The following is a 27,842-nucleotide window of genomic DNA, read 5'->3' on the forward strand; positions in this document are numbered from 1 at the left end:
CTGACATCTTAAAGGACGGGAAATCACCTGACTAGAATAGGTTTGGTATTTATTGAATTAAATATTCAAGAGACCGATGAGTCATGAATCAAGATCCAGTGAAACATGGCCTGCTGTGCTTGATTTCTTCCGTATTTTATATCAAAGACAGAACTTTGAGTGGGCACCGTTTTTTTTTTTTTTTTTTCATAGTCATTTAACAAAGTTTAATCTGTAATGATATTTTAAGACTTTTAGATTTTCAATTAATTTAACTCCATAGCAATATGTAGTTTTATTTGTAAATACTTAAATTGGACAATACCAATAATAAACAAAGAAAAAGAAAATATCACTTTTTAATACGTTGAAAGTCATGTAGAATATGGTCACCATTGTTAGTCAACATGTTATATTTGTCCATTTCATTTCTGTTTCAGCATACAATTTTATTGTAAGCCTTTCAGTAATTTGTTTGTAAAGAAATATTACAATAACAGGCTATACTATTCACAATTATTACAATCACATAACCTGATATTTAACTTAATATTAGAATTTGTTTGGTCAGTTCAAACATATTTGGCACATAACGAGTCTACTTTTAATTTCTTTCGTTTTTAGACCAAACTTTTGTCATGTATATAAAGTATGTTTAATATGCGAGTTTCAGTCTGTGCATTGATTTCAGTGGTATTATTGTTCCAAGTAAGAAATGTTCATACTAAAGTGGTATCAAATATCCATAATGTAATAATGTAATTTTTAAAAAGTAAACTGTGCGCTAACAACTCCTGTTTTCTGAGGTGTGAGTATCTTGTCAAGTCTGTGTGTTTGAATGAGTCTTAAATTGTGCTTCTGTGTATGTGTGTGTGTGTGTGTACATGTTTTTATATCCCAGTGGGGACATAAATCTTAGTACACACCAACCCGTGAGGACATGTGTCCCTGTGGGTACGAGGATTTAGGGTTAGGGAGGTAAAGGTTAGGCATTTAGCGGTGATGGTTAAGGGGCTAGTGAATGCATTGTGTCAAAGAAAATCCCTATCGGGATAGTGAAACGTGTGTGTGTGTGTGTGTGTGTGTGTGTGTGTGTGTGTGTGTGTGTGTGTGTGTGTGTGTGTGTGTGACACCCAACGGTGCAATAAAACACACAGACCCACAAACATCAAAACCAACGACATATATTAAAGTTAATCCCAGTCAGATGTTTTATAATTACAGCATCATTAACAAAAAAAATATGCTAAAACAATAAAACACATTTCCAAAATGTTTCAAGTTGCACAGAAGCCATAAACAAACACAGAGAAAAATAACACCTCAGAGAAGCATCGGCCTCGTTTCTTGCTACAGGTGAACAAACTTCGTCTGTCCCTGTTCCAGCAGTTCAATCCACATGTCGTCAGGTTTTGGTCTATTTCAGCAAAGTTTTGGACGTTGATATGACATTTTGAGATGACAACAGTTAAGTGAATAGTTCAGAGACGGGTGTCATGATGACACGTCTTGTCAGCTCATTTGGCTTAATGTCAGCCTTTTGGAGATAAATTACAACCGGACAAGGCAGATGTAACGTACTGACAATGTCTGGCTGCTTTTATCTCCACTGGTGGTGTGTAAAGTGCAGCATTTACACAATATCTTAAAAAAAAAAAATACAGCTTCAAACAAAAACCCTGCATATTGCTAAAATTAAACAATTACACATACAGAAAATAACAATTAAAACCCTTTAATTGGGCTGTAAATATATGTCGTCAGTAGTCTTTCTTGACCCAGACAGTTTGATCTTTCTTCACCTGTCACTAACTGTGAATCATGGTGAACCTGGCATGGTAAGAACATATGTATGCACATGGGACGGATGTGGAGTACTGCTTGCGCTCACTACTTTTATTTCAGTGCAAACCGGTTAATTTAAACAGAAGGAAGAAGAAGGAGCAGTGATGACGACCCTGATTACCGAAAACTACTGTACTGGTCATGTGTGTAATCAACGGTAAACACCAACAGCATCATTAATCCTCGTCTTTATAGTAATCTGTATATCCAGAATAAAAAAAACAAACAATATTCAGAAAAACTCCAGAAACACCATTTGTGATTTCAGCGACACAATCTTTTGTTTTCATAAGTTCCAATTGAAAGTTAAAGTGTCAGTGACATTTGTTCTAATTTAAAAGTAAAGTCTGTCATTTGGGAAATTTGCTTTCTTGCTGAGACCTCGAGGTGAGGATCGGTGCCTTCTTAAATCTGTATGATTCATTCAAAACTACAGCCAGCAGCTAGTTAGCTTAGCATAAAGACTCGATACAGATGGGAAAAGGTAGCCTGTCTCTTACTGAAGATAACAAAATTTACCTCTAAAGCTCACAAATTAACAAGTTATATCTGGTTTGTTCTGTACAATATTAAAGTGTAAAAACAAACATTGTGGTTTTATAGAAAGGTATGTGTTAGACTAGTTCATAGACAGCTGCAGTGACTTCCTGGAGTCTCCGCCGACTACATCAAGAAATAGTCTGGGACATAACCTGCCAATAAAAGTGCCTCTTTGTTTTTAAACTCAGTTTTTGTGCCGATTGAAGATACATATAATTGTTATTGGCAGATTTTAGAGCCGTATTTTATTACCTTAAGTCCATTTGGCTCTGCTAAACTAAACTAAGTTAACTGGCTGTAGCTCTATATTTAGTGCTGCGACATGAGAGTGGTATCGACCTTCTCATCTAACTCCAGCCTATTTCCCAAAAGGTCAAACTATTTCTTTGAGCAGTGTCTGCCAGTTTGTAAAGACAACCCTCTTTGTGTCTACATTATAAAAATCACATTAACTTCCTGGACACACTAAAAGCTGTGACAGGCATACGTGTGTGGTAAAAGGTCATAAACCAAAAAAATAAAAATAAAAACAAAAAGACATTCATGTATTAAAAAATACAAAATATATGGAGACCGTCTGAAGAAATACATCTTAGAAACCAGGTTTCAAAGCAGGGGTCATGGAAGTGCCCACGCACATAATGTAATTTTGAGTTGATAGCTAGGGTAAAAAAAAGCAAAACAACGTTTTGTTCTACTTGCCATTTACTTCATAAAAATTCATTCCACAGTGCCTCCACTGTTTTTTTTTTTTTTTTTAAACTAACACTACTGGTCTATGAAAATGCTTTGAGCCTGGTGCTCAGTCATTCTACAATCTTCTACACAGGACCTGTGAGCACAGACTGAGTTCATACTCCTCCATCACAGTCATCACAGTAGAAAACCCAACCAGCCTCTACTCCTGTCATCTACTTTGTTCTACAGCTACTCTACGTTTACTACAAATTTAAGTCCCTTTTCTCATCCATACGCCCACCATTTGGTTAAACACAAAAGCTTTGTTTGATTAATAATTTACACAGTTCATCAGTAAAATCAAAATGACAGTATACAAGATGCTTGTCAAAATAAAATGTGATGCGGTTATCGGTCTAAAACAAGAAGAAAGAAAAGATCCGTTTTCACAATTTGTTCTGCTTTGGATAAAAAGATAAATTAAAACAGTTCTCCACAGGTTTTTACGTCGCTTTCGTGAACAATCCATAAGTGTGTGCTTCATTTTTTTTACACCAGCGATGACATTAACTAGGGAAGTCTCCCATGCAAACTCCCCCTCTGAGACCGGATGCTGTGACGTTGACAGAAACAAGTCTGAGATGTCCGTAACTGTAACCCATTTCAGCCTGACATCCATGCCAGCAGGAGCAGAAATGATCAGACTGACTTCCTCCGCAAGACCAAGCCACACAGAAAACAAGCAGTGATCAATAACTTAAAGTTCATATTTGATATAAATTATACAAATTCAAATTTCTGAAGCAATATGTTAAGACTTTAGTTAAAGAGACTATCTAATACTACCTACTGCATTGTCAAAGAACATACCGTTTCTACTCTATAAAAAAGGATTTATCATTTAATACAGCCTTAATGCAGCAAGTGTGACTGCACGTTGGCTTGTTGGTGTTTAAGTCACTTTATTTGTGACTAGTGATATGACAATGAGAATGTAATAAATCCCAGTTCCTTATCAATCATTTCATTAAAGGTTTCATTAAATATTAGTTACTAATTGCCAGTTTCTGTTATTGTACCTCAGAAAAAGCAGCACTGTTTAAAATTTCCTCTGTTTGTCAGGTAATTCTAAGTTTCATGTGTTTAAAACATTGACTGACGTACTATGACGTCGTTAACCTCACTTGCACTTAACACACTCACTCATAAAGAAGGTGAACCCTCCGTGTTTATTTGACTGTTCTTGTCGGCTATTTCACGTAACATGAATACAGATTGTCTTCAAACCTTTCAGAATTATTTTCACCCTCCAGCAGATTCATATATTCAATCCACATCAAAGGATTAAACATGGCTTAGTTATTAAATACCTCCTAGTGTAAAAGACGTGATCACCTTATTTTGCTCTGCTCTTCAAGTTCTGTACAGCTTCCTGAAACTATGATAATAATTCACTTTCACTCTGGAGATGTAGTTTAGTTGCCCAGAAGTGTATTACAGAGGTGTGATGTAGAAATTTCCAGTCTTTGTTACGTTACAGAATAAAAATCTGCATCTGCAATTTGTAAAATCTCATTTTTATATGTTTTCTGTACTTGTTGAGAAAAAATGAGGCAAAATCTTAAAGAGCATTAATATATCAGAGAGGTTGTTTTATAGTTAAAACCCCTGAAGTATGTGTCCTATGTGACTTTGTTTACTTTAAAACGTGTGTAATGTTCTGTGTGCATGTCACTCTTTCACCCCTAAGTATTTGAGGCTCTGAGAGGCCCATGCCTGCATCTGTGTGTGTGTGTGTGTGTGTGTGTGTGTGTGTGTGTGTGTGTGTGTGTGTACATGTTGTGTGTGTAACTGAGCAAGTGTGTGAGTCACTCTGTGTTGTTGACGCTGTAGGGCGGCGGAGGGTCCAGGCTGTGTTCTGAGGAGGGAGTCGGGGTCCCTGGGAGTCCGGAGGAGGGAGTGGGTGAGGCAGGGGGCTCCTCCGAGTCGGAGTTCTCCAATGAGAGGTCGTCAACCAACGCTCTGCGTCCGCGCATCGCCAGGGGCAACGGAGCACGCCTGGACAAGAAGGGAGACAGTTACAGCGAGTCCAGCTATGAACCGGCTGAGAGCAGCGTGAAGCAAACGCACCGAGGGGCAGTGAATTCTTTCTCGAAGTAGGGCTGCTACTAACAGTTTCTTCAATTTGTTTCTTCAAATAGTCAAATGTTTAGTCCTTAAAATGCCAGGAACTAGAGAACAATGCTTGTAACATCTTCAGGTTGTTTGTTTTAGCCTCTGTTCAAAGATAATAAATCCTCTTACCAACCTCCCACAAGCACAGGAATCATCATTTTAATATCTTTTGGTTGTTTATTCTGTACAAAAACATAGGTGTAAAACAGCACATGGTGGGAGACTTCAATGTGCAAATTAAAAAGCTTTAAAGTTGCTGGTGGGTGGATTTTATTGCCACTGGAAAAAAAAAAGCCAGTTTCCCCTTCTTTATGCTGAGCTAAACTAAGCTAAGCTATGCTAAGCTAACTGGCTTTTGGCCAAAGAAGGCTATATTCACAAAAATTAGAAAGGTATCAGTCTTTTCATCTAACTTTTAACAAGAAAGCTAAAATATATTTCCCAAAGCGCAGGACTATTCCTTTAAATAGACTACAGATGGACAAAAGGACAAGCAATAAAAATGTTTATATATACATGTATATATACACACATATATATATATATATATATATATATATATATATATAAAAAAATCACACAGTGACCTACTTATCTGGTCTCCATTCAGGGACGCTGAGTGTTGGTGTGACGTGGACAGATGGTAATGTGTCAGTGTTAGATGGACACAAATGGATACAAAAGAACAAAAGAACAGAGCAAAACAAATCATATCAAGTTAATGGGGGTGTTAAAAACAAACAAAACAACAATAAACAATGATCATTCATGCCAGAAATAATACATGCACGAGCACATACACACACACCCACGCACACACACCACTGCGTACCTGAGCTGGCTGCGCAAGGAGGTGATCTCTCGTGTCATGCTCTGACTGCTGTCAGTGAGCTCCTCCATCTCTCTCTGCAGCTTCCTCTTCTGGGCGTTGGAGCGAGAGTTCTCCTCCTCCACCTCCTCCAGCTGCCTCTTCAGCTGCTTTAGTCGCACCATCGACTTATCCAGCTGCAGCAGAGGGGAGAGGAGGGAGGAAGAGAGTGTAGAGATCGGAGGAAAAAAGGGAGCAAGAAGAGAGAGAAGGGACAGAGATTTTTTTTTTTTTTTTAAAGAGAGGTTTGTCTGGGAACAGGAGGATGAATAGGGATCAGGAGTCAGATTAGAGCTAGCAGATTATTGCTGATGGTGTTTTGGGAGGAGAGTCAGTGTCTCTGCTGTGATTGAGGGATCTATTTTGCTGGGTGGAATACATTCTAACATCCCAATGAACACAGATGCCAGAGCAGGATTAGGATTAAGTTGGATTGAGCCAGATAAATCACTCATTTTAGGATGATTTTTCAACACTGTAAGTGCCCTCAGGCACAATTAGAGCAGCAAGCTTAGCTGACCTGACCTCCATTAAATGATTATTTAATGGTCTGTCGCTGGCTATACTATATTGCGTACACCTAAATGAACATGTGGATCACCTGGCTGGGGCCGCCAGGGTAACGTTCATTTTCTTACCTGCTCTCTGTACTGGTCTGCATGTCTCCTCTCATCTTCTGCCTGCATCATCACCTCCTTCAGTTTCTTCTCCGTCTTCCGCACCAGTTTGTTAGCAATGGCTCGTTCCCTGTGGGATAGAAAAGCTCAGTAACACAGTAACTTCTAATCATGTTTCTAAGGACAGTCAGCAAGTTTTCTTTTGTCCCCAGACAATCTTTTTTTGCCAAAAAAACCCACTTAAATACCAACATCATTTTTTATTGTTAGAAACTGCTGAAAAACGGGTGGTGAATGTAGCCTTTATTAAACCATTAGTTGTTTAACTATATATTCATGGTGTGGTTCAATCGTGATTGAAATATTGCCTATTGACAATCCAATAAACTGTGTTTTAATTTGAGAATTTAGAGGTGATCCAGTATGAGATGAAACACTAAAATGTACTTTGACCATGAGGAAAGTAAGCCTTAACAAAAATCTTTTAACTCTATGCTTTGTAAAAGTTTGTCAGTTTCTCTCACTGTCTCTCCTGCTCCAGCTGCTCCTCCATTGACTCAATCTTAGCCTCCAGGGCGGCGACGCTGAGCCTGTGTTTGCCCCTCACGGCTCCCTCCAGCTCCCCCAGTCGGCTCTTCAGCTCCTTGTTCTGCCTCTCCAGATGCTCTCGATTCGCGTCCGCCTTCTGGGCCAGAGTCCTTTCTCCCTGCAGCTGCACTGTGAGAGTCTCCACCTGCAGCACAGGCGGAGGAGCGGCGACAGTATGGGTTCATATAGATGCGTTTGAAAACAGAGGGGACAGAGACACTTGTGGATGTGTGGATGTGTGTGGATTTGTGTATCTACGGTACCTGTAGAGCTGTCTTCCTTTGTCTCTCCCCCAGCAGTTCAGAGTTGGTCTGCTCCTCTTCCAGCTCCTCCTCCAGTTGACTGACTCGGGCCTCTAACCTCCGCTTCTCTTCAAACAGAGCGTTTCTGGACAAACACACGACTTTAGGAATACCAACACAACTGCACAACCTCTAATTGACAGAATATATCAGACGTAAAGTGACACTAACTTTCCAGAGCTGCTGTTGACCATCTCATCTGCCATCTCGTCTCTCTCCTGCTGAGCCTGCCTCCTCTGCCTCTCTGACACAGACAGCTCCTGCACAGGGAAATGGACGCAGACAGAAAAGGCATGAATCACAGTGACTGCAGGGTATCTTTATATTTTTATGGGATTATTCACACACACACACACACACACACACACACACACACACACACACACACACACACACACACACACACACACACACACACACACACACACACACACACACACACACACACACACACACACACACACACACATATAGACGTACCTCAGTGAACTGCAGGACCTCTGCTTCCAGTGTTTGGATTTTCTTATCGCTGTCTTTCGACTGTGCGATTACCTCATCCCGAGACAACTTGGTCTCATCAAGCTCACGCAGAACTTCCTTCAATTGACCCTGTGACAAATAAAAAGACATTTTAAAATCGACTGCTTTGACGCATGCAGAAAAGTGATATTTACATGTGTGTGTGTGGGTTTCTGTTTCACCTGCAGCCTCCGTAGCTGCTTCACAGCCTCCTCTTTGCCACGGCTGGATGTCTCCACCTGGGCCTCCGACTCCTGCAGCTCTGCTTCCAGCTGCTTCTTGGACGACACAGCTTGAGACCGCTGACTCCTCTCCTCCTCCAACTGGATCTCCAGCTCCCTCACCTGGGATAGAAAGGAGCACATTATGTTAGAAAGTACAAGTAGAAAGAAGAGAAAACAAAAGCCACACAAACATCGGTGCTTTTCCTCACTCCTCCACCTCATTACCTGTTTGCTGAGAGCCCTCCTCTTCTCCTCTCCCTTCTCCTCACTGGTGCTGATCTCCCTCTCAAACTGAGCCTTAAGCGCCTGCAGGGTGACCTCCAGCCTGAGCCTCGAGTTCTCCGCCTCCGCCAGCTCCTCCTCCAGCTCCTGTGTCTGAACTCGCAAGTTCTGGGCTTCTGTTTCCAAAGTCCTCCGGGTCCGCTCCAGTTCGTGGACCTAACGCAAAGGAAGCATAGAAGAAGCGGTGACTCACTGAGGACTGAAACAAAGAAATAAAAGAGTCCCAAGAGGTTGATTCTTACGTTTTTGCCGACATCATCTTGCTGGTTTACCAACTGCTCCATCTCCAGACGGAGCTGCTTGTTGGCCCTCTCTAGTTCTTCTCTTTGGTCCTGGGCCTCCTACATACAGAAACCCAGATAATTAACCACTATAATCACAGATAACATGACAATATTCATGTGCTGTCTCTCGGATAGTTCACCTGCAGGGCTCGGGACAGCGCCAGATGTCTGGTTTCCTTCTCTCGGCTGTCTGCTTCTGCTCTGTCCCTCTCTTCTGCCAGCCGAGCGCTCACCGCTTTCTCCTCTGCCAGACACTGAGGGAAGGAAGGACACAAAGTTGCTGTAACAAGAGGACATTTCTGAAATATTGAGTCTTAGATTTTTGAAACGTGTGCATGTGAGCAAACTGTTGCGTTCCTAACCTGGTCAAATTTCTTTTGCCTCTTCTCGAGGGCCGTGCAGTTTTGCCTCTCTCTCTGCAGGGCAAGCGTCATGTCCTCTATTTCCTCCCTCAGCCGCTCCCTCTGCCTCTCCACTCTCTCTTTCTCCTCCTCCCTCTGTCGCTCCCTTTGAACGGTGCTGTCCAGCTCTCTCTGGAGTTTCCTGCGCGTCTCCTCACCAGCTTCCACCGCAGTGTTCACCTCCTCTGACTGCTTACGGAGCTCTGCAAGCTGTAAAGGTGAGCAGAGGTTTATGAATGTCAGTATGTTTGGTGAAACTTCTCATTACAAATTCCCATTGAACCACTGTCTTTGGTCTATCATGAACATTTTTAATTATTGGGAAGTACATTAAATATGAGAAATATTTATGTAATATTTGCATGTATGCAATTAGTGTTTTTTTTTAGATTTTCATGGAATAATGTGAACTGATATTGATCAAAATAATATGAAGCAGCGGGTCGAGTTGAACAAAGCTCGCCTGGGTCTCTGATTTACCTGCTGGGTGTGAGTTTGGATCTGCCGACTCAGCTCTTTGGCTCGTTCTTCTTCCTCTTCCAGTCTTTCCATCAGTCCGTTCTTCTCTTCCTCCAGCGCTCGGACCCTTGAGCCCAGAGCCATCTTCTGACGAGTTTCATCCTGCAGCAGCTCCTAAAAGAGAAGAACAGATGGCAAAGAAAAAAAGGCCTGGCGTCAGACAGCACAAGTGTGAGAAAATTCTTTCAATTTCCTAAAATTCAAGAAGAGGATTCTGTTTAAGATTCTACAGAAACTATTGCTATTCTTAGGAGAAGTTGCTGAAAGTGTCTGTAGCCTAACATCCAAAGACAACTATCACATGTGACCCAACCCTGGTGTCTGCTTGTATTTGTTACCTTGGCATCATGCAGCTGGCTCTCCAGGCTGCTGACCTCTTTACAGAGCCGAAGAGATTTGGAGTCAGACGAGGACAAATTGCCGGAGAGGGCCTCGATCTCACACTGAAAGAGACACAGTAGGTTATAAAGGTAACTTTACCAACAAAACAGAAACAGTAGCTCTTTACTGCAGCACAAGAATCTGCTTTTGTAAAGGTGAAAAAACAAAAAGCAACACCTGTGTGAACGGACAAAAAAAAAAAGAAATCAACAGTTACACCTAAATCTAAGGTTTAACATCAGTGCCATTGTATCCTTTTGCACCTGAAGCTTGTGCAGTCGCTCCTCCTTGTCCTCCCTCTCTCTGTCAGCCTGAGCCAGTCGGGCGCTGACTTCCTGCAGCTGACTCTCGGCCCTCTTACGACCCCTCTCGCTCTCCGTGCGGCCACCTTGGAGGCTCTTGAGCTCGGCGGTCAGATTCTGCCTCTCTTCCTCCAGCACCACCTTGGCCTTCTCAAGGGACTGACGTGCCTGAGAGAGAACATGTATGACATACGATGATGAGTGGCATGTTCGTACATGCGTGTGTGCATGCATGCATGTGTGTGTGTGTGTGTTTTCGTACTCTCTTGCTGTTGTCCAGCTGTTCCTGGAGGTTGTCTATGGCAGAGCTGTGTTTGACTCTGAGTTCTGATAGCTGGGACTCGTGGCGGCGGGTCTCCTCTTCAACACATCGCTGTAGATCGCTTAATTCTGCTTCCCGTCGAGACCTGTGTGGATTTGAGGGTGTTAAATATATTCAACAATAATTTGCTCTAATTCTTTTTTTTTTTTTTATTACACTTTCCTTTCAGTCCTGATCTGACAACAAAAATCATTGCTCTCATTATTTACCGAAGCTCCTGCTGTGCAGCCGTGGTGTCCAGAGTGTCCTCTAGCTCTGTTCTCAGAGCCTCCAACTCCTCCCCCAGGTCTCGTCTCTGTTTCTCTGCTCTTTCCCTCATCCCTCGTTCATTGTCTACTTCCTCTTTAAGCTCAGACACTTGAGATAAGGCCTCCCTGAGTGCCCTCTGAGCTTCAGCACGACGAGCACCTTCTTCTTCCAGCCTGACAAGAGCGAAAAAGAAAGAGAGATGAATAAGAAAAAGAAGTCTCAAAGGTTCATTACAGGCTTTTATTTGTGTGACTGCGTCTATGAGATTTCCTCCCGAGTCTCACCGGCCCTGCAAGTTGGTGATGTCCTTCTCCTTCTGAGTCAGACTGCCCCTCAGCTCAGCAGCCAGCATGCCCAGGTCTGACAGCTGCTCCTGAGCCTCCACCGACTCGCCCTCCATCCTCCTCTTCCACTTCTCCTGCTCTAAGCGACCCTGCTCCTCGCGCTTCAGACGCTCTGCAAATATTGATGAAGCAGGTTAGAATCAGATGACAGAATTTAAACAGTAAAAACCCTCAGTTGTTTCACTCCTGCATTACTCCATCCATCCACCAGATGTCCTCGGACTTCCACTCTCCTAGTTACCTGTCTGCCACACTCACCTCACCTGTTCCAACTCATCTAATCAGCCCCTGTATACACACATGTAGATACACCTACATATACCTGTATATATGCCAACATTTAGCATTGCATTACATTACATTAAGAAATATATTAAAAATGTTCCTGCCTGCCTGGTTCAGTCTTTGCTTGGGCAAATGGCAGGATTTAAAATGTGCTTTTTTATGATAAAACGGGGTGATAAAATACTAATGATTCCACTGGTCAGGGCTGCACAATTGACTAAAATGATTTAAAAAAATAAAAATGTAATCGTAAATGTAATGTTTTTATAATATTTAGATATTTTCAAATTACATTCCGTCTCCTTTACATTGAAAGCATTTCAAATGTATACATATATACAGTACATTAAAATAATTCTTCAGTGTTTTTTTCAGTCTAAATACAAATAAAAATGGAGCTGTTCATTTTAATGCTGTCCTATTATGCCAGCTCATATAAAAGAGAAAAAAAATATAGCTACACTACACGAGCAAGTTGCCTGTAGAATGACAATGCTTACTCAAAAAATAAATGTCACATCAGATTAAGATGAAGTTGTTGTGGATGTCAAAATCCTGATCTTGATTTTTATATGATGACTTGTGTGGACATAAAAATGACTGATTTTGGGACTATTACCCTCTAAGTCAGCGATGACAGCCTCCTGTTTGTTCTTGAGTTTGTTAAGACTTTTTGTCTTCTCCTCTTCTTCAGTGAGCTGGTCGGTCACCTCACTCAGACGCTCCTCAAATTGTTTCTTCTCCTGCTCAGAGAAAATGTACAAAAACGTGTATATAATGATGCACAAAAAAAACACTGGCACAAAGAGATACAACATATACACAGTGTATAAATGTGTTGTAACACAGTAATGAAAGAGTAGTTTGTTTTGCAAGAGGGATATATTAGTGTTTAAATGTTTCATGTACACAGACAGACAGACAAAGTTTTAATGTCCACCTTGCTGAGCCGGTCTCTCTGCTCCACTGCAGTAAGCAGGTCTGTCTCCAGACTCTTCACTTTGGTCTCCAGGGTAACCTTCTCCAGCAGGAGGCGCTGCCGGGCACTTTCCTCCTCCTCTAACTGTTCCTCCAGGTCCTGACAAAAAACACAGAGAAAACAATTTGAGTAACATTTAAAGGTTGGGGACTGATGGTGCAAGAAAGAGCAATCTGAAGCAAAAAAAAATCTACACTCAGTCCTTGTTTTAATGTCACTTCACTAACTTTCTTTGACAGTTCTGACAAAAAAAACTCAGTATCCATCCTAACCTGTATATTCTGCTGCATTCTCTTCTTCTCATTGGTCAGCTGCACACCCCTCTCCTCTTCTTCCTCCAGGCGACTCTCCAGCTCGCCCAGCACCTCCTCCAGCTCCTGCTTCCGACTGGCCAACCTCGCCCTCATCTCCTCCGCCTCTGCAAACAGCTCTGCCTCCGCCTGCAGCTGGTCAGCCAGCACTGATTTTTCCTCGATCAGCTAGAACATGACAGAGAGAGTAGGAGGAGAAATGATGAGTAAGGCACTGATTCAGACAATGAGAGAGGTTTCAGCAGAGGTGGAACAGGGGCGGACAGGCAGCAGAACACAGATGAGGTTTGTTCACCTGAGTGTGCTTCCTGTCCAGCTCAGTGAAGTCCTGCTCCACGCGGGTTAGGTTGTCCTTGGCCTTCTGAAGCTCGGTTTCCCTGACCTGGATCTCCTCATCCTGCCGGGTCACCTGCAGCAAGGGCTTCACCTGGATGGCACAGATCAAAGGCCAGTGATCAATGTAAAGAATAGCCCCATTCTGGCAGGCTATGAGGTTTTAATTTCATGAATCAGGCTGATTTTCTTTTTCCATTCATTTTTCATGGATCTAAAATCATTGTTCAGATTTTCTTTTAACACACTGTCTCTAATGCAATGTTTCAATTCTATTTTATAGAGCTTCATCTCCCTTTTTTAATTTTGAAAGTAAGATTTCAGGAAATCTTTTTCAAATGGTACATTTTGTTTTGTGCCGCTAAAATAAACTAAATTCAAGCAAAATAGATTAAGCAACATCACTGAAATTTTTAGTTTATTTTTAAGATGTATGCGCTGCGTACTTCACGTTCATGTTGTGATGTAGTTGTGTGCACAGTACCTTCGTGAACAGTCGCCACCACTGCCAGTTCCTGAGTTTGAGGTAAGCAGCACAGTTCCTCTGCATCACCCTCAGAGCACTCAGCTGCTGCTGCTTCTTTAAAAAGGCTCTGAAACAAGAAAAAACAGCCAGGATCCATCAACAAAAGCACATGTCCACCTGAAGCTAACCTCTAAAATAATTAAAAGTGACAGGCTGTATCCAAGTAAGCATCTAAGTAAATTAATTTAAGTTATTAACATGTATTTACCTAGACCAAATGATAAAATAAACCTTTTAGCATTATGTCAAATGTTTTTTTTTCTTTGCTGGACTATAACGCTGCATAACATCGTCAGGTATTTGATAAGGTCATTGATCAACAACTTACTGTTATAAGTGCTGATTTTGGACTTTGTATACTAATTTGTATACCTGTGCTCCACCACACCTTTCTACTAATATTTACTTTGCTAGAGTTGTCAGGGTTCATAAAATATTTTGTTGTCAAGCAAAAAAGCATCAGTTTTATTGGTAAAAGTCATTACCAGGAACACTTGGTTTGAATTTACATGTCAGTGTTTTTATGCTGTTATTCTTTTTAAGGCTTATGATGCATTATGTAAAACACTTTCTTTCTTTTGTGTATTAAATGTGCTTACAAATAAACTTGCCAAATGCCAGGTTAGTCAGTCAAATGATGAATCAGTAGAAAAAAAGAAGTATTTTGTCTAACTAGTTAGTCTCCAATATAAACATATAACTTGAACGAGTATGTCATTCCCAGGCTTCGCCAAATACCTTTCAATGCTGTTGCAATTCCTGAGTCACTGATAGGGCTGACAAAAGATTAAATATTAATGCTCCTTTAAGAGAGAAATACAAAACTGCCCACTGCACAGCAGCAAGCAAGCGCTTGTTACACAGAGACCCCACTTGTCTTACATGTTTGTCTTCTTCCATTCTTTTCACCTCAGTTAGCAGAGAGTGAATGTTGACTAGCTGATGACTTAATTTAGATCAAATAAATAAAATACAAAAAAAAAATAATTCTAATTGATATTAAGGTTAAAATTTAGACATAAAATAAAACAGGCTTGAAAAGTAATGACATGTCACAGCAATAGAACCTAAATAAACTGCCTTTAGCTGTCTGCTGTGGTTTACGTTTAAGAAATAGTCTTACTTGCGTGCGAGGAAGCCTCTGGAGGCGCTCTGGAAGCGTATGATGGTGTCTGTGATCTTCAGGTCTCTCTCTTCTTCCAGGTGAGCCAGGACTCCGGCTCTGAAGAAGACTTTACTCTGACCGACCCTGAACAGGTTGTGATCCAGCTCCAAAGCACTGATCTGAACAGGGACAGTTGATGATAGTTAGTCAATCCAGCATCTGAAAGACTGCAGAATGTACTGCAAAGCTATAGATACTGAAAACTTACCATGAGCTCTGAAGCCTGCTTGCCATCCATGAACGTGCGAGGAATGGCATTAGGTGTTAGGATCTCATATCTGAAAGACAAATGTAATTTTATAAGAGTGTGTTTGAACGAGAGGTATCAGGCTGAGGACCTGTAAAATGGGTCATTAGCAGGTGTCAGAGAGGGTGCTTAGGGGAGCGTGCGTGTGTGTGTGTGTGTGTGTGTGTGTGTGTGTGTGTGTGTGTGTGTGTGTGTGTGTGTGTGTGTGTGTGTGTGTGTGTGTGTGTGCATGTGTGTGTGTGTGTGAGCGTGCGTCTGTGTGTGAGTGAAGCAGATGGTTCAAAGACTGGTGTGATGATAATCTCAAACACAGACCTCTGTCTGAACTCCTGGAACGGGATGCGGTTCGGGAAACCTTGTCTGCAGATACGGATCCCTTCCAAGACACCATTACACCTGAGCTGGTCCAAGACCAGGTTAGGTGACAGTTTACCGGCCTATGTGACAGAGACAAGTGAAGAATCAGAAGAAAAAAAGTCACATTAAGATTTCCTGCAGTTAACTTCCGGTTTCTTCCACTGTTATCGGTTCTCATCCAAAACCCCCCCCATCTCACCCTCTTCTCGTGGTTGGGGATAATGCAGCGCAGGAAGTTGGGGTTGGTGTTCCTCAGTGTGGCCATCAGCTTAGTGAGAGACTCTTTGTAGAGTTGACCAACAGTCCTAAACATTCCTTTCTTCGTCTTCAGTCCTGCGGCTCCGAATGTGACCGGTCCGCTGTTCTCTCCCGACGACACCTGGTCCAGACCTACGATCCTGTCCACTGGACGAGAACACAGAGCGGGGTTTCAGTTCCAGCAGCAATTAGAAATTAGTTGGAGAGTTTACCAGATGTGCTTTTGCATTTGATGTCTGAATGAATATCAGATTAATGAGATGATGTAATGGTTTTACACCTGCTCTCACATCTGCTTTCATGGCTCTGGACAAAGATTGTTTTGGATGGATTTGGATATCCATTGGTTTTGAAGCCTATAACAATAGCATATATTTGCACAGCCAGTGAGATACACACACGCACACACACACAGTCCCAATACAATAAGGGTGTCTAATAGGTAAAGCTTCTCAAGCTTAACAAGTTAGCTTTGGACATGTCTAGACAGGCACGACTACAGGTTTGCCGGAAAAGACCATCGTGATTTATTTTGTTCCTGATCTAACAGTTGTAATGAGTGTACGAGAGATGCAACAATATGGCATTTCAGAGCTGGTAATGACAACTGATAATGAATTGTTTATTGTGGCCACAGAGAGCAGAAGGCAGAAAGACCTAGAGGCAAATATCGCCATTCAGAAGCAAGTTTCAAGTGACGTCCCTGTGCAACAGGTGTGCTCCGCCTTATTAAATGTCATTTCAGCTAAAATAACAATAATATTTTTTTTTATTTATGACATGAAACATTTTTAACCATTTAAATGTCGGTACTGTGAAGCAATATGTTGCATCTCTGTATCTAATTCAAGATCACATTTCTGTCTGCAGGACTGATCTCATTGAAGTTTTTTTCTGGCACTACTGCACAGCACAACTCTTATGTGATCATGAATGTGTTTCTAACAGAGAGCATGCTGCTACCCTGATCCTAAAGAGTGGTAAAAGAGATCGTAGGAAAAAGCTTCACATCACAGCACTGCTACTAAAAGCCAAAACTTTGTGAAGAGCAATTATAGAGTGACAGAAGAGCACAGTGACAATATAATGCAAGCATTATGAAACTACAACACAAATACCAACTAAAAAAAAAAAAAGGAAACAAAAATGACACAAAAGGCACACGGCAATCGAAACTGAGCTGCCAGAAGACAACAGAGTAACATAAGCAGGGGTGGGAATGAGGAATGCAATTGTGAGGAGGTAAAAAAGACCTACTGTCGGAGCCATTAGCCTGTATTGTGGCAAAGGAGTCAAAGAAGTACACACGAGGAAGAGTTTGAATATCTGATGCAGGAAGCAGGACAGCACAGGGAGTGAGATGAGAAAAGGAGCCCGAATAAGCACCAAAGAAGAGGAGAGGAAGGAACAAAAGGGAAAAGATAAAGCAAAACAGGAGAGGACAAGAAGGTGAAAGAACAGAGGAAGGTGTGAGAGCAGAGAGGTAGAAAGAAGAATATGATAGAGAAGGAGAAGAGAGAGAATGTAGTAAAGTTAATACATTTAGCACCAGAAAAAGCGTTATCTACATTTGACAGATTTGAAAATATACTTAGCATTAAAATATTCTTCTATTCACGTTAAATGTACAATTTCCCTGATATCTATATTCATTTTTATTTACTGTACACCTACAAAATCCATGTGTTAAATTTTTAATGTACAGAGCAGGTAATGTTTGTGTGAATCCATCAGTCTCACCCTCTTTCCAGAGTTCGGACACAAAATGATCAGACGACTGGTGGACAAGAGACGCCACGTTGTCGTTCAGAGGATCCATGTTCTTCACCAACCAATCATCTGCCTTATAGTCCACCTGAGGGTGGGGAGGTCACATGGAAGAGACAAAAGGTGAGAAGATGCAACAAGACATTTGCGAGGTTAGATTGATGGTAGACATGGAAGATGTTAAAACACAAGGGATACCTTTCCAGCATAATGAATAATGGAGAAGTCAGCTTCTCCACGTGGCTGTTTCGATTTGAAGAATTTTGGATGGCTGCCTTGCTCGCCAGACAGCTTCTCCACAAATGAGCGATCTGTAGCCCGAGGGAACCAGCACTCTTCATCCAGCAGTGCTAGGACACCAGGTGGGTGGGCCTGACAAGGACAGGGAAAAAAATGACTGTGAAAATGTATTCATGCATTTTATCGTTCAAAATAACAAGATATGGAAGCGTAGTGTGACTGAGTGAATCTATCATTTTCTTTGCTTGACTTACTTCATCAGTTCATGTAGCTGAGGGTAGTTAACTGGAAAGGCTCAATCCATAACCTGCACTTAATCTAAAGTGCCCTACTATTCCCAGACACACACTATTTGGATGGAAAATACATCTCAATTGTCAGCATCTATATTGTCATCACTGGACAGGTAATAAGCGCGCATGTACCGGTCTCTCGATGAGGTCAATGCAGGGCTGAAGGTCCAGGCCAAAGTCGATAAAGTTCCACTCAATGCCCTCGCGCTGGTACTCCTCCTGCTCCAGAATGAACATGGTGTGGTTGAAGAGCTGCTGCAGCTTCTCGTTGGTGTAGTTGATGCACAGCTGCTCAAAGGAGTTTAGCTGCAGAGGAGGAATTTAGAAAAAAAAAACATTCAATAACTCTTGCAATGTAAACTATGGAAGAGCATGGACACGGTTGAATTTGTTAAGATTAGTAATGGAAAAAAAAAGTAAAAATAAAGAAAAACTTTCCTGCACATTTGTAATGTCCTTTATTGCAAACACATGCAATACATCAAGTTACACACCTGGAAGATCTCGAATCCAGCAATATCAAGGATGCCAATAAAGGAGGCTCCCTGTCTCTGTCTGCGGTCCAGAGCTCTGTTGATTCTGTGGACCAGCCATCTGAACAGACGCTCGTACGTTGCCTTTGCCAAGGCCTCTACAGCAAAGTCGGCCTAGAAGAGGAGATATGTGCACTTAGATATACCTTACAGGGACACATGTCTGTTTATCTGTGCAAGCACAAACGTCTTTGCGTATAAAATCTTACTTGCTCTTTCGTCTGGGCCTTCTGTACATACTCTCGGCCCACTTTGATCCTCGGGGTGAGGATGGCCCGGGTGAACTCCAACACGTTGATGCCCAGCAGATGGCACAGTTTCTGAGCAGCTGTGTTGTCAGGCATGGATGCCTGGTCCTGGTTCTTCTCCTTCATGAAGGATATGTTCCCAAACTGGAGCACAGCGGAGATCACCTTCAGCATGGCTGAGGAGAGGTAAGACAGGAAGAGCCAAGGTGATTTATAGCAGGGATTATATATGTAAAAGGCTAATTTTTTTTTTTTTTTTTACTTCTCTCCTTTTTAAACCCTTCTCTTACACAGTAACTCTTCAGGGTTGAAGCCCATTATAGCCATTGAGTCCATGGTCTGGGTGAAATTCTCTGAATCACTCTGACCAGCAACAGGGATGGAGCCTCCACTGAGAAAGCGATACTCATCAGCAGTTCCGAGAAGCAGGTCCACTAGGAAGGGTGAAACAGAGAAATTTAAGTCAATAAGACATGCATTACTACAGGACATTGACACAATTTATGAATGTGTATTTCACAAACATGACATATATTGTGTTCTATAGTAATGCACTGTTTAATAATGTCACTTTAATTGACATCTCCACCTCTAGTTTCCTCTGAAGTTCCACATAACAACTGGTAAAAGATGTGGAAGGTCCTTTCATCCTTGGCCTGACGGGTGGCCCGGGACTTTTCAAGGAGGTCTGGATGTAAACGGTCAAGGACATGTACAGCCAAAAATAGAATTTTAATGGAAAAAGTGAAAAAAAAAATAATTATACTTTAGTCTTCGTCTACATTTACTGATTTTGACTTTTTAAACCAGTACATACAATTATAATACTGTACACCGTATATATAAACCTTTTAAGAAAATACATTTTGGATCCTTTTACAAATGGGACAAGCTACAGGCAAGCGGTTCAATAAAAATCAGGTTTTAGAAAACACCTGAATTTGTTACTCATTAACAAACAATCACAATAATGATAGGGTTTTCACACAATTATGCTCTTAAGGAAAGAGGCAAGTGATGATGCATCTTTCAAAAACTGTTACTTCATTTAAAAAGGATACAGGTCTCAATATTGGCACCAACAATGTATCCAGCCACGTCAAAATTAATGCGGATGAATTTACCCTGAAAAAGAAGAAGCGGTTTATGTTTCAGTCCATTTTTAGCCTCAAGCCTCAGAACTTTCAGTTGACTATAAACATTATCTGCTTGTCTAATGTAGTCCGCTCGTACAAATCTGGAGGAGTTGTCGTTCTTGACAGTCTTTGCGTTGCCGAAGGCCTCCAGTATGGGGTTAGCCTGCAGCAGTTGTCTCTCCAGCTCACCCTGAGACACACAGGAGACATCCGATCAGCTTCAAACACAACACTTCAGAGAAAAAAAGCTCCAACAAATAACTTTTTTTCTAAAAATGCGCCCTTTTATCCTGCTGTTTGGAGTTAACTACTGTTCTGTTATGTAAAAAAAAAAAAAAAAAAAAAAAGCATGATTCATCCTTGAATAACAATGACACATGTTATTGTGTTATTATTATATATTTCATTTATAATTTCTTAAAATTTGATTTCTTAAATTATCAAAAGGCAACTAAGAAGACTCAGTTGAGAACCACTGTCATAAAGCAACACGGGAAGCTGCAGTTTGGCTACACAAACTACATATTGGCTGACTGTAGCTAGCTGCAATGCATGACTGCAGTTGTCGCATTGCCAATGCAGCAGCTATCGATGCAGCATCAACAGCAGCAGCAGCAGCAGACAGTCATGGGCTTTAAAGGAACTAGAGAAGATGGTTATACTGGAAAAACTGTCAAGGAATGGCAGCCAGTCAACAATAAAGGCAGACACACACCAGATACACACAGAGCGGGAGTTCAGCGCTTGTGTGGGGTCAAAACACAGAGCGATCAATGTGTACACTGCACACATTATCAAAGCCATATAGCACAAGTATGCACAAGTCACACAGACGGCCGCAGCCACATACCCACTCCAACACTCATTCAACTTTACACACACACACACACACACACACACACACACACACACACACACACACACACACACACACACACACACACACACACACACACACACACACACACACACACACACACACACACACACACACACACACACACACACACACACTGTACAGTTCAAGTTATTAGTAACAACTCTACAGCAGAGGTGCCTCATAGTTCACTGGGAATGGGAAACCAACTCTAAGCCCAGTTTGTCGAACCAGAAGATTAAAAAAAATGTGGCAAAACTAGAGACCCAGGAAGCCAGGAGTCATATAGATCAAAGTCAAAAAGAAAAGGACTATGCACAGAGGACATGATTGTCATGTATCAAGAGAATCATATCAAGTCTAGTAAATATCGACAGGGAAAGTTTAAATTCTAAAGAGCGTGACTCCCCATGAGTAAACCCCAAGTTTTCTAAATACTTTCATACTCACATATTGTATACTCTGGCGAATTGTAGGAAAATAATGATGGTTTAGGAGGGAGGAAATTGGGTAGATGGATGAACACACGGATGGGATAAACAAACAAACAAACAAACAAAAAAAGACAAATAAGACAACAATCACAACAACAAATAAAGAAATATAAACAGGCAAAATCAAATATACAGTACAGGAATTGACTCTTGATGAGGAATAACAGCAGTAGTGGTAGTTCAAAGGATCAAAGTTACCGAGTTAGTGAGAATCATCGTGGAGTTCATCAAGCAGAAAATAGGACGGGACCAAAGCAAAAGGGAAGGACAGGAGAGCAGAGTTAACTCACCCTGTTCGCCAAAGTACTGCCTCTCGTTAAGGACCTGGAACCATCCATCTGAACATGCAGGCAGGAGAGAGGGACGATGCAGAGAGTGGAGAGTGAGAGGAAACAAGTGCAGGAAGGAAGGAAGCAAGGTCAGGAATAATGCAGAGAAAATGTAGAAAAAGAGCAATGATTGACAGAAGAACCCACTCCGAAGGGACATAAATTAAATGTAACTGTACTGGCAGAATTATTATAACATCAGTCAGAGAGAATACATGAATTCATAGGATCAGTTAAGGGAAGAAATATATTTGATTTTTGTGATTTGAACTAATTAAAGCTAATCTGTGGAGTTCTGGACCTTCAATGGCTCTACAGATTAGCTGTTAGCTGTTATTGTATGATGTTTCTAGCTGCTTTCTTTCATACTTTTGTGGTGCCTGTTACGTAACGTACCTGTACAGCTTCCTTGTTTCTGCCCAGAGTTCCGCTCTTGTGCGAGGACGCAACATGAGCCAAATACTGGATGACTTTCTTGGTGTTCTCTGTTTTCCCAGCTCCAGACTCGCCTCTGAAACACACACACACACACACACACACACACACACACACACACACACACACACACACACACACACACACACACACACACACACACACACACACACACACACACACACACACACACGACTATGTAAGGAACACACAGGTACACAATAAATACCATTCTTCATCTCAAACATGTGGTCTCAATTATGAATGGTATATATAATTTTATAGAGAGAGCGCACAGGAAAAAGTGGCCAAACACAGTCATCACAACAATAAACATAGAAACCATGCGGTGCATTTAAAGCCACGGGTCTAAACAGAAAGCAGGTGTGGAGGATACAGGCTGTGTCAGTATTGTTGCTTTTGGAGAAGAATGAAGGAGAAAGGAACAAAAATAGCAGCTGTAAAAGATCTAAAAGAAGCAGACACCTAAGTCCAAATACACTTGGAGACCAGTTCAAGATGAACCTATAGAGGGATCCCCGACAATGACAGGAAGAGTCTGGATGGAAGACATGAAAAACGACTGACAAGCAGGTAGACAACTGATGGGTGCAGACAGAGGCGACGCCAGATTCACATTACAGGATGTTTTCCTTAGCTCCGATTTTTCGGATTCTTTGAATTCATGTTTGAAAGTGACCCACAACCAACACTGGTGTGAAGTGAGCTGTCTTCTGGACCGTCATATGAACATTCACAATCTAACAACAAAACATGTCTACATCAAACAAGGGTGGCTGTAACTCAGATGGTAAAGCAGGTTGCCCACTAATCATAAGGTTGGCAGTTTAATGCCTGTCTGCATGTCTTCCAATGTCCTCGGGCAAGACACTGAACCCCCAAGGTTGCTCCCAATGGCAATCGAGAACTTTGCATGGCAGCTCTGTGATCATTGGTGTGTGTGTGTGTGTGTGTGTGTGTGTGTGTGTGTGTGTGTGTGTGTGTGTGTGTGAGTGAATAGTAAATATCTTATAGCACTTTGAGATCGCTAAGGTGAAAAGTCACGATATAAAATCTCAACATGGATCACAACATTTTCAATTTGTCCACATTTTGGTGAAAACCTGAATACATAAGCGCATGCAGGCCTTAATAAGCCCAAATGATAACAAACCAAAGCACATCAAATACATAAAACGTAGATGCACAAACACCCTGTCAAACATTGTCAGTGTGACCCCAACTGAAACGCTCCTCACAGCAAATTAAAAAGCATTCACACAAAAACACACCGGCGTTCTGCTGAAGGTTACTCACGTGCAGAGGATGGACTGATCTTCTCGGTCTGTGAAACAGGAAAACATTATGGAGGTCATATGGGTGACGTGACATTATACCAAAAAAAAACTTTCCAACAATTTGTTTGGCTAAAATGAATCAGACAGACAAGACACTTGTCATGTGTAGACCTCTGCCTATTAGAAAGTCTATGCATGTTGTTTACATACAATTCTCTGAAATAACACACTGTAGTGCTGTATGGCTGTAAGGTGGTTGTCTGTGGCGCTGGCTGGCTGGCTCATGTTACACTAAACCTCCATCCCGACTGACTGGAAACCTCCACATGGGCTCACACCTCATGTTTTGATACATAATACATTTTATATGAGAAGAGGTGGATTCACTACTGTGTTTAAATCTCCGACTGTGCTCTGACTCCTGGCATGTCGGTCGCTCCTTCGCCAGTCTGTCATGTAAAAAGAAGTGTGTCGCCAGCTGAACTGGTCCCTCCAGGCTGCCAAACCACATAATGCCAGCAGTCAATTGGTGGACATTGTTTGAAACGTTGCATGCAGTTGCTATTCAGATTCCCACGCGTTCAGTCTGGAAGAATTCATACTGGTCCTACAGGTTCAATCCCTGTGGCAACACACCTACAAACTACCTCCATGGGCAGGTATGGGGGGGTGACAAATACTACTGAAGACACGGAGCCTCATCTGTCCTGTCATCTAAAGTAGACATCCTGAGGCAGACATTGCTCAATCGACCCTTAACTGCTTTTAAGTGGCTGCTGGGAATTCTCTCTGCTTCATGCCATGAAGTCAACATGCCAGGTCGACATAAAAGGTGTCTGTCATTCATTGTTATTACATGTATAATATGTGGTTCCCCACGCTCGACACAAAGTATATTACTGGATCTACTGTTCGTTAAAGGAGTGCCGAAAATCTCCATTGTGAAAAATATTGTCTCGCCTATTTGTTTGCCCTTTTAAGGCTTTTGATAAGCGCCACAAGAATATGCCACGCCTTCGAATAGCATTCACGGTGTGGCTGAGCTCAAAGATCACAGATGACATTCAGCACCACGTTCCAGGCCGGCTGAGCTGACAGGAGATGTATGGGTTCGCAACAGGGTCAGGGTTTGTTAGGGGTCAAAGGTCAGATAGTGTGGAGTACCTTGTAGCATGCTGCGATACGCAGCTTCTGATATGGCATAGATGTGCGGTGGCATCTCGTGGCGTTTTTTGCCCCTGTACATCTCCACGATGGACTCTGTGTAGATTGGCAGGTTCTTGTAAGGGTTCACCACCACACAGAACAGCCCTGAGTACGTCTGGAAGAAAAATGCAGGACAGAAAGATTTACACTGATCTACACTTACATGGACCCTGTTTAGGATATCAGTCACAGCAGAACACAGCTGTCTCATTCAATCTCAGTCTATCTGAAAGGGTTAGTATACACATTTTAGAATATATAATTCTAAAAAGAAGATTTATCATGAAAATACTCCCTCGGATTATTATCTGTCCCTGAAAATCTTCTCTTGCATTCTAACTACTTGGTTTGAGTGATTTTTGAGTGATTCATGCTAGATTCCAGAAAACTTTCATTACCTATGGGTGCTGTGGGCCTGACTTCTCCTGTCTGATATCTGCAGTAGTATAGTCTCATTACTCTGTTGTTTTAGTACTGAAGTAAACCAATAGAGATGTCAAATACTGAGTGCCTGATGAAAAATTAAAAAAATTAAACTTTTTTTTTTTTACTTTGTGCCCATCATTACATTTAATGCAGTCGTGATGTATTCCAACTGTATCAAAAGTCATGAACAACACACCCACTACTATCTTATCTCATAGTAATACGCCTCTCTAAGGTATTCCAACATTCTTATTGTTGCCTCTCACTGTCCACCTTTTCATCCTCTCAGCTACATCCCCCATTATTAATCCGACTAATAGGAAGTTCAACATTTAATACATTTCAATTTCCCTTTTATTATTTTACTTTAATTGCTAGTGCTGCCTCGTTGAGTCAGTTATCATTGCCTTACACAACTATGACTTCCTTTCCCATCTTTTTGTAGTATCCCACTCTTATCTATTCTTTGCACTTTCGTTGCCCCTCTTCTGCCGCAGAAACCGGAGACGCCGCCGCGGCCACCACACACATGAACAACGTTTGTAAACTTACCCCTCACCTCTCTTACCACCATATATCAGTTACACAGGAGTTGCCACCGCTCACGGTAATATATGCATGTACACAACATTACGGGCTTTGTGTGCGCACACTGCTTCCTCTTGTTTATGCATGTACTGTTTGTGCAAACATCACGAGTTTTATGCCATGAATGCGTTCGTCCCGCCACCTACTTGTTGTTTCATTCACTCACATAGATCAAGCCAGAGTAGTATCTCTCTCTCAGGTTGTGCAGCACCGAGGCTTCGTTGAGGCAGGTGAGGTCGGCCATGTCCTCCACCTTACTGAAACGTGGAGGGTTCATCCGCTGCACCTCCTCCCTGGACAGAGTCAACCGCCGCTGGCTGTCTGTAAGCTCCACCTCCACCTCATCACCGCGCTCTTCTCGAATGCTGGCCGACTGTACGAAGAAAAAAAAAAAAAAAAAAAGGACGAATCTAAGAAAACACTTTCCAATAACGTCAAACGAGTTTCCTCTACATCACCAAATTAATAAGCTTTAAACTTGCTTTAGAAAGGTCATCCACCATATTGATGATCATGTTCTTTTTTTTTTTTTTTACATCAACACTGGTTTAAAAAAAAACAATGCATTTACAGGATTTAAACGATACACCAAAAAAGTCAATGTCTTAAAAACAATAATCTGAATTTAAAGGTTCCATATTTGAAACTTCTCCAGTGTTGACATTCATAAAATTATATTTTTGTGGTTTTAAGCACCAAAACATATCTCGTATGTTTTACATCTCCTCTCTTAACCTTCTTTCTGAAGCTCTACCAAGAACAGGCTGTTTTCTGTCTACATCTTTCAGACACATTCATATCAATGATCCTCTCTTATGATTGGCAGACTCTTTTCTGAGTGACGCCCACCCAGACCAACCACAAGATGTTTACAGTCTAGCTTACCAGCTTAGCAACAAAATTACCACTTAAGAGTTTTCTTCCACATAAAATCAGTCCTTCCAGAATTTCGCAGGTTTTTTTTTTTTTTGTGGTTGTTGCGATTAAAAATGTTTGCTTTTGTGGGGGATTTTCTGAAAAATTGGGGTTTTTTTGCAGAAAATTGCTGGAATAAAAAAAAAAAAATGCCAGCCCTATGAAGCAAAAAGTTATAATTTTTTTTTTTTTTTTTTTTTTTTTATAAAAGTGACAAAGCTTTATAGAACAGACAGTCTGTGACTGTAATACAGAAACAACGACTACATCAGACAAAATAAGAGCTTTAGATGCTGTTTAATTCATGCTAATTCAACACAGGGCTACTGTATGCACAAAAGCAAAATGCAGCCTCTTAAAAACTCTACGCGTGTATAACTTTTTTTTAGCATACAGTATTATATTTTATTCTGAAGGCCACATTTTCCACAAACTCTGCCACTTCTGTTTTTTCTGCTGCTTGTTCTGGTGCACAGTTTGTTTTGGGTAATGAGAGGAGAGGAGGCAGAGCCTTTCTGATTATAAATGAGGAGTCATTTTTTATTAATAAAGACTTACTTTGTGCAGCTAAGACTTTCAGCACAACTTCTGCTGATGAAATTTTTTGTGACATCACAAACTTACAGAAGTCAAAACGGCACAATTGCTGAATACGGCTATGTGCATTTCTCCATGGCCTGAGCGTTTTGACACTATATAGAGCACCTACACCTGCTTTGTAATAAAAAAAGAAGTGGGAATCGGAATTTATACAACATGGGACCTTTAATTACTTGCTTTTAAAAGATGTTTTGTGACAGCTTAAGATGCTCTTAGATGAGCTTTCCAAACAGCCATTGCTTGTGATAAAAGTAACTTTGACTGAAAATAAAACAGACTAAACTGTAAAACTGCAATAAGTCTAAAGCAGTTTTCGAGGTTTACTTTATTTCAAAAAACTTAGTTTGTTTGGGAAAACTGTCAAAAGGAATGTATAGTAAATTTTACCACATACAAATCTACTAATCTAGTCCACGGACTCTACAGTAAACCAGCTGACCTACATACAACGAAGCAACCATTGTACATACATTTGTAAAAAATGTTTGGCAGACTCTCCCAGTGAGCTTTAGAGTATGAGTGCCATTGCATTTGACAGCAGACAAGAATAGATGGTGACAGAGAGGGGCAGAGACGA

General features: G+C 41.4%; 1 protein-coding gene across 4 annotated transcripts in view; it reads right to left on the reverse strand.

Moving 5' to 3' along the window:
- Nucleotides 1–1,147: 1,147 nt before the first annotated feature.
- myh14 (myosin, heavy chain 14, non-muscle) overlaps nt 1,148–27,842 on the reverse strand; it is a 31,618-nt gene continuing 4,923 nt past the window's right edge. The window contains exons 3-46 of one of the 4 annotated variants that reach the window (XM_069695788.1): nt 25,917–26,123; nt 24,695–24,851; nt 23,550–23,577; nt 22,194–22,308; nt 21,759–21,806; nt 21,425–21,436; nt 20,195–20,287; nt 20,023–20,086; nt 19,551–19,649; nt 19,252–19,395; nt 18,923–19,137; nt 18,675–18,827; nt 18,313–18,486; nt 17,846–18,019; nt 17,621–17,735; nt 17,138–17,206; nt 15,822–16,027; nt 15,581–15,702; nt 15,227–15,296; nt 14,977–15,137; nt 13,812–13,920; nt 13,290–13,421; nt 12,956–13,162; nt 12,645–12,782; nt 12,324–12,447; nt 11,360–11,531; nt 11,036–11,248; nt 10,767–10,911; nt 10,466–10,672; nt 10,160–10,264; nt 9,783–9,935; nt 9,264–9,512; nt 9,042–9,155; nt 8,860–8,958; nt 8,561–8,773; nt 8,294–8,455; nt 8,073–8,201; nt 7,764–7,852; nt 7,554–7,677; nt 7,227–7,435; nt 6,724–6,832; nt 6,050–6,222; nt 5,809–5,832; nt 1,148–5,100 (exon numbers count right to left, since the gene is read on the reverse strand). In XM_069695788.1, the coding sequence (XP_069551889.1) occupies nt 4,911–5,100; nt 5,809–5,832; nt 6,050–6,222; nt 6,724–6,832; nt 7,227–7,435; nt 7,554–7,677; nt 7,764–7,852; nt 8,073–8,201; nt 8,294–8,455; nt 8,561–8,773; nt 8,860–8,958; nt 9,042–9,155; nt 9,264–9,512; nt 9,783–9,935; nt 10,160–10,264; nt 10,466–10,672; nt 10,767–10,911; nt 11,036–11,248; nt 11,360–11,531; nt 12,324–12,447; nt 12,645–12,782; nt 12,956–13,162; nt 13,290–13,421; nt 13,812–13,920; nt 14,977–15,137; nt 15,227–15,296; nt 15,581–15,702; nt 15,822–16,027; nt 17,138–17,206; nt 17,621–17,735; nt 17,846–18,019; nt 18,313–18,486; nt 18,675–18,827; nt 18,923–19,137; nt 19,252–19,395; nt 19,551–19,649; nt 20,023–20,086; nt 20,195–20,287; nt 21,425–21,436; nt 21,759–21,806; nt 22,194–22,308; nt 23,550–23,577; nt 24,695–24,851; nt 25,917–26,123 (6,015 nt within the window). In that variant the 3' untranslated portion in view covers nt 1,148–4,910. The remainder of the gene's footprint in view (nt 5,101–5,808; nt 5,833–6,049; nt 6,223–6,723; nt 6,833–7,226; nt 7,436–7,553; nt 7,678–7,763; nt 7,853–8,072; nt 8,202–8,293; nt 8,456–8,560; nt 8,774–8,859; nt 8,959–9,041; nt 9,156–9,263; nt 9,513–9,782; nt 9,936–10,159; nt 10,265–10,465; nt 10,673–10,766; nt 10,912–11,035; nt 11,249–11,359; nt 11,532–12,323; nt 12,448–12,644; nt 12,783–12,955; nt 13,163–13,289; nt 13,422–13,811; nt 13,921–14,976; nt 15,138–15,226; nt 15,297–15,580; nt 15,703–15,821; nt 16,028–17,137; nt 17,207–17,620; nt 17,736–17,845; nt 18,020–18,312; nt 18,487–18,674; nt 18,828–18,922; nt 19,138–19,251; nt 19,396–19,550; nt 19,650–20,022; nt 20,087–20,194; nt 20,288–21,424; nt 21,437–21,758; nt 21,807–22,193; nt 22,309–23,549; nt 23,578–24,694; nt 24,852–25,916; nt 26,124–27,842) is intronic. The other 3 variants (XM_069695791.1, XM_069695789.1, XM_069695790.1) reach the window with 3 other exon arrangements.

This window comes from Brachyistius frenatus, unplaced genomic scaffold, assembly GCF_029030835.1.
Source record: "Brachyistius frenatus isolate BFR_SWC_R1_liver_20210118 unplaced genomic scaffold, ASM2903083v1 Contig_20, whole genome shotgun sequence".
Lineage (NCBI taxonomy): Eukaryota > Metazoa > Chordata > Actinopteri > Embiotocidae > Brachyistius > Brachyistius frenatus.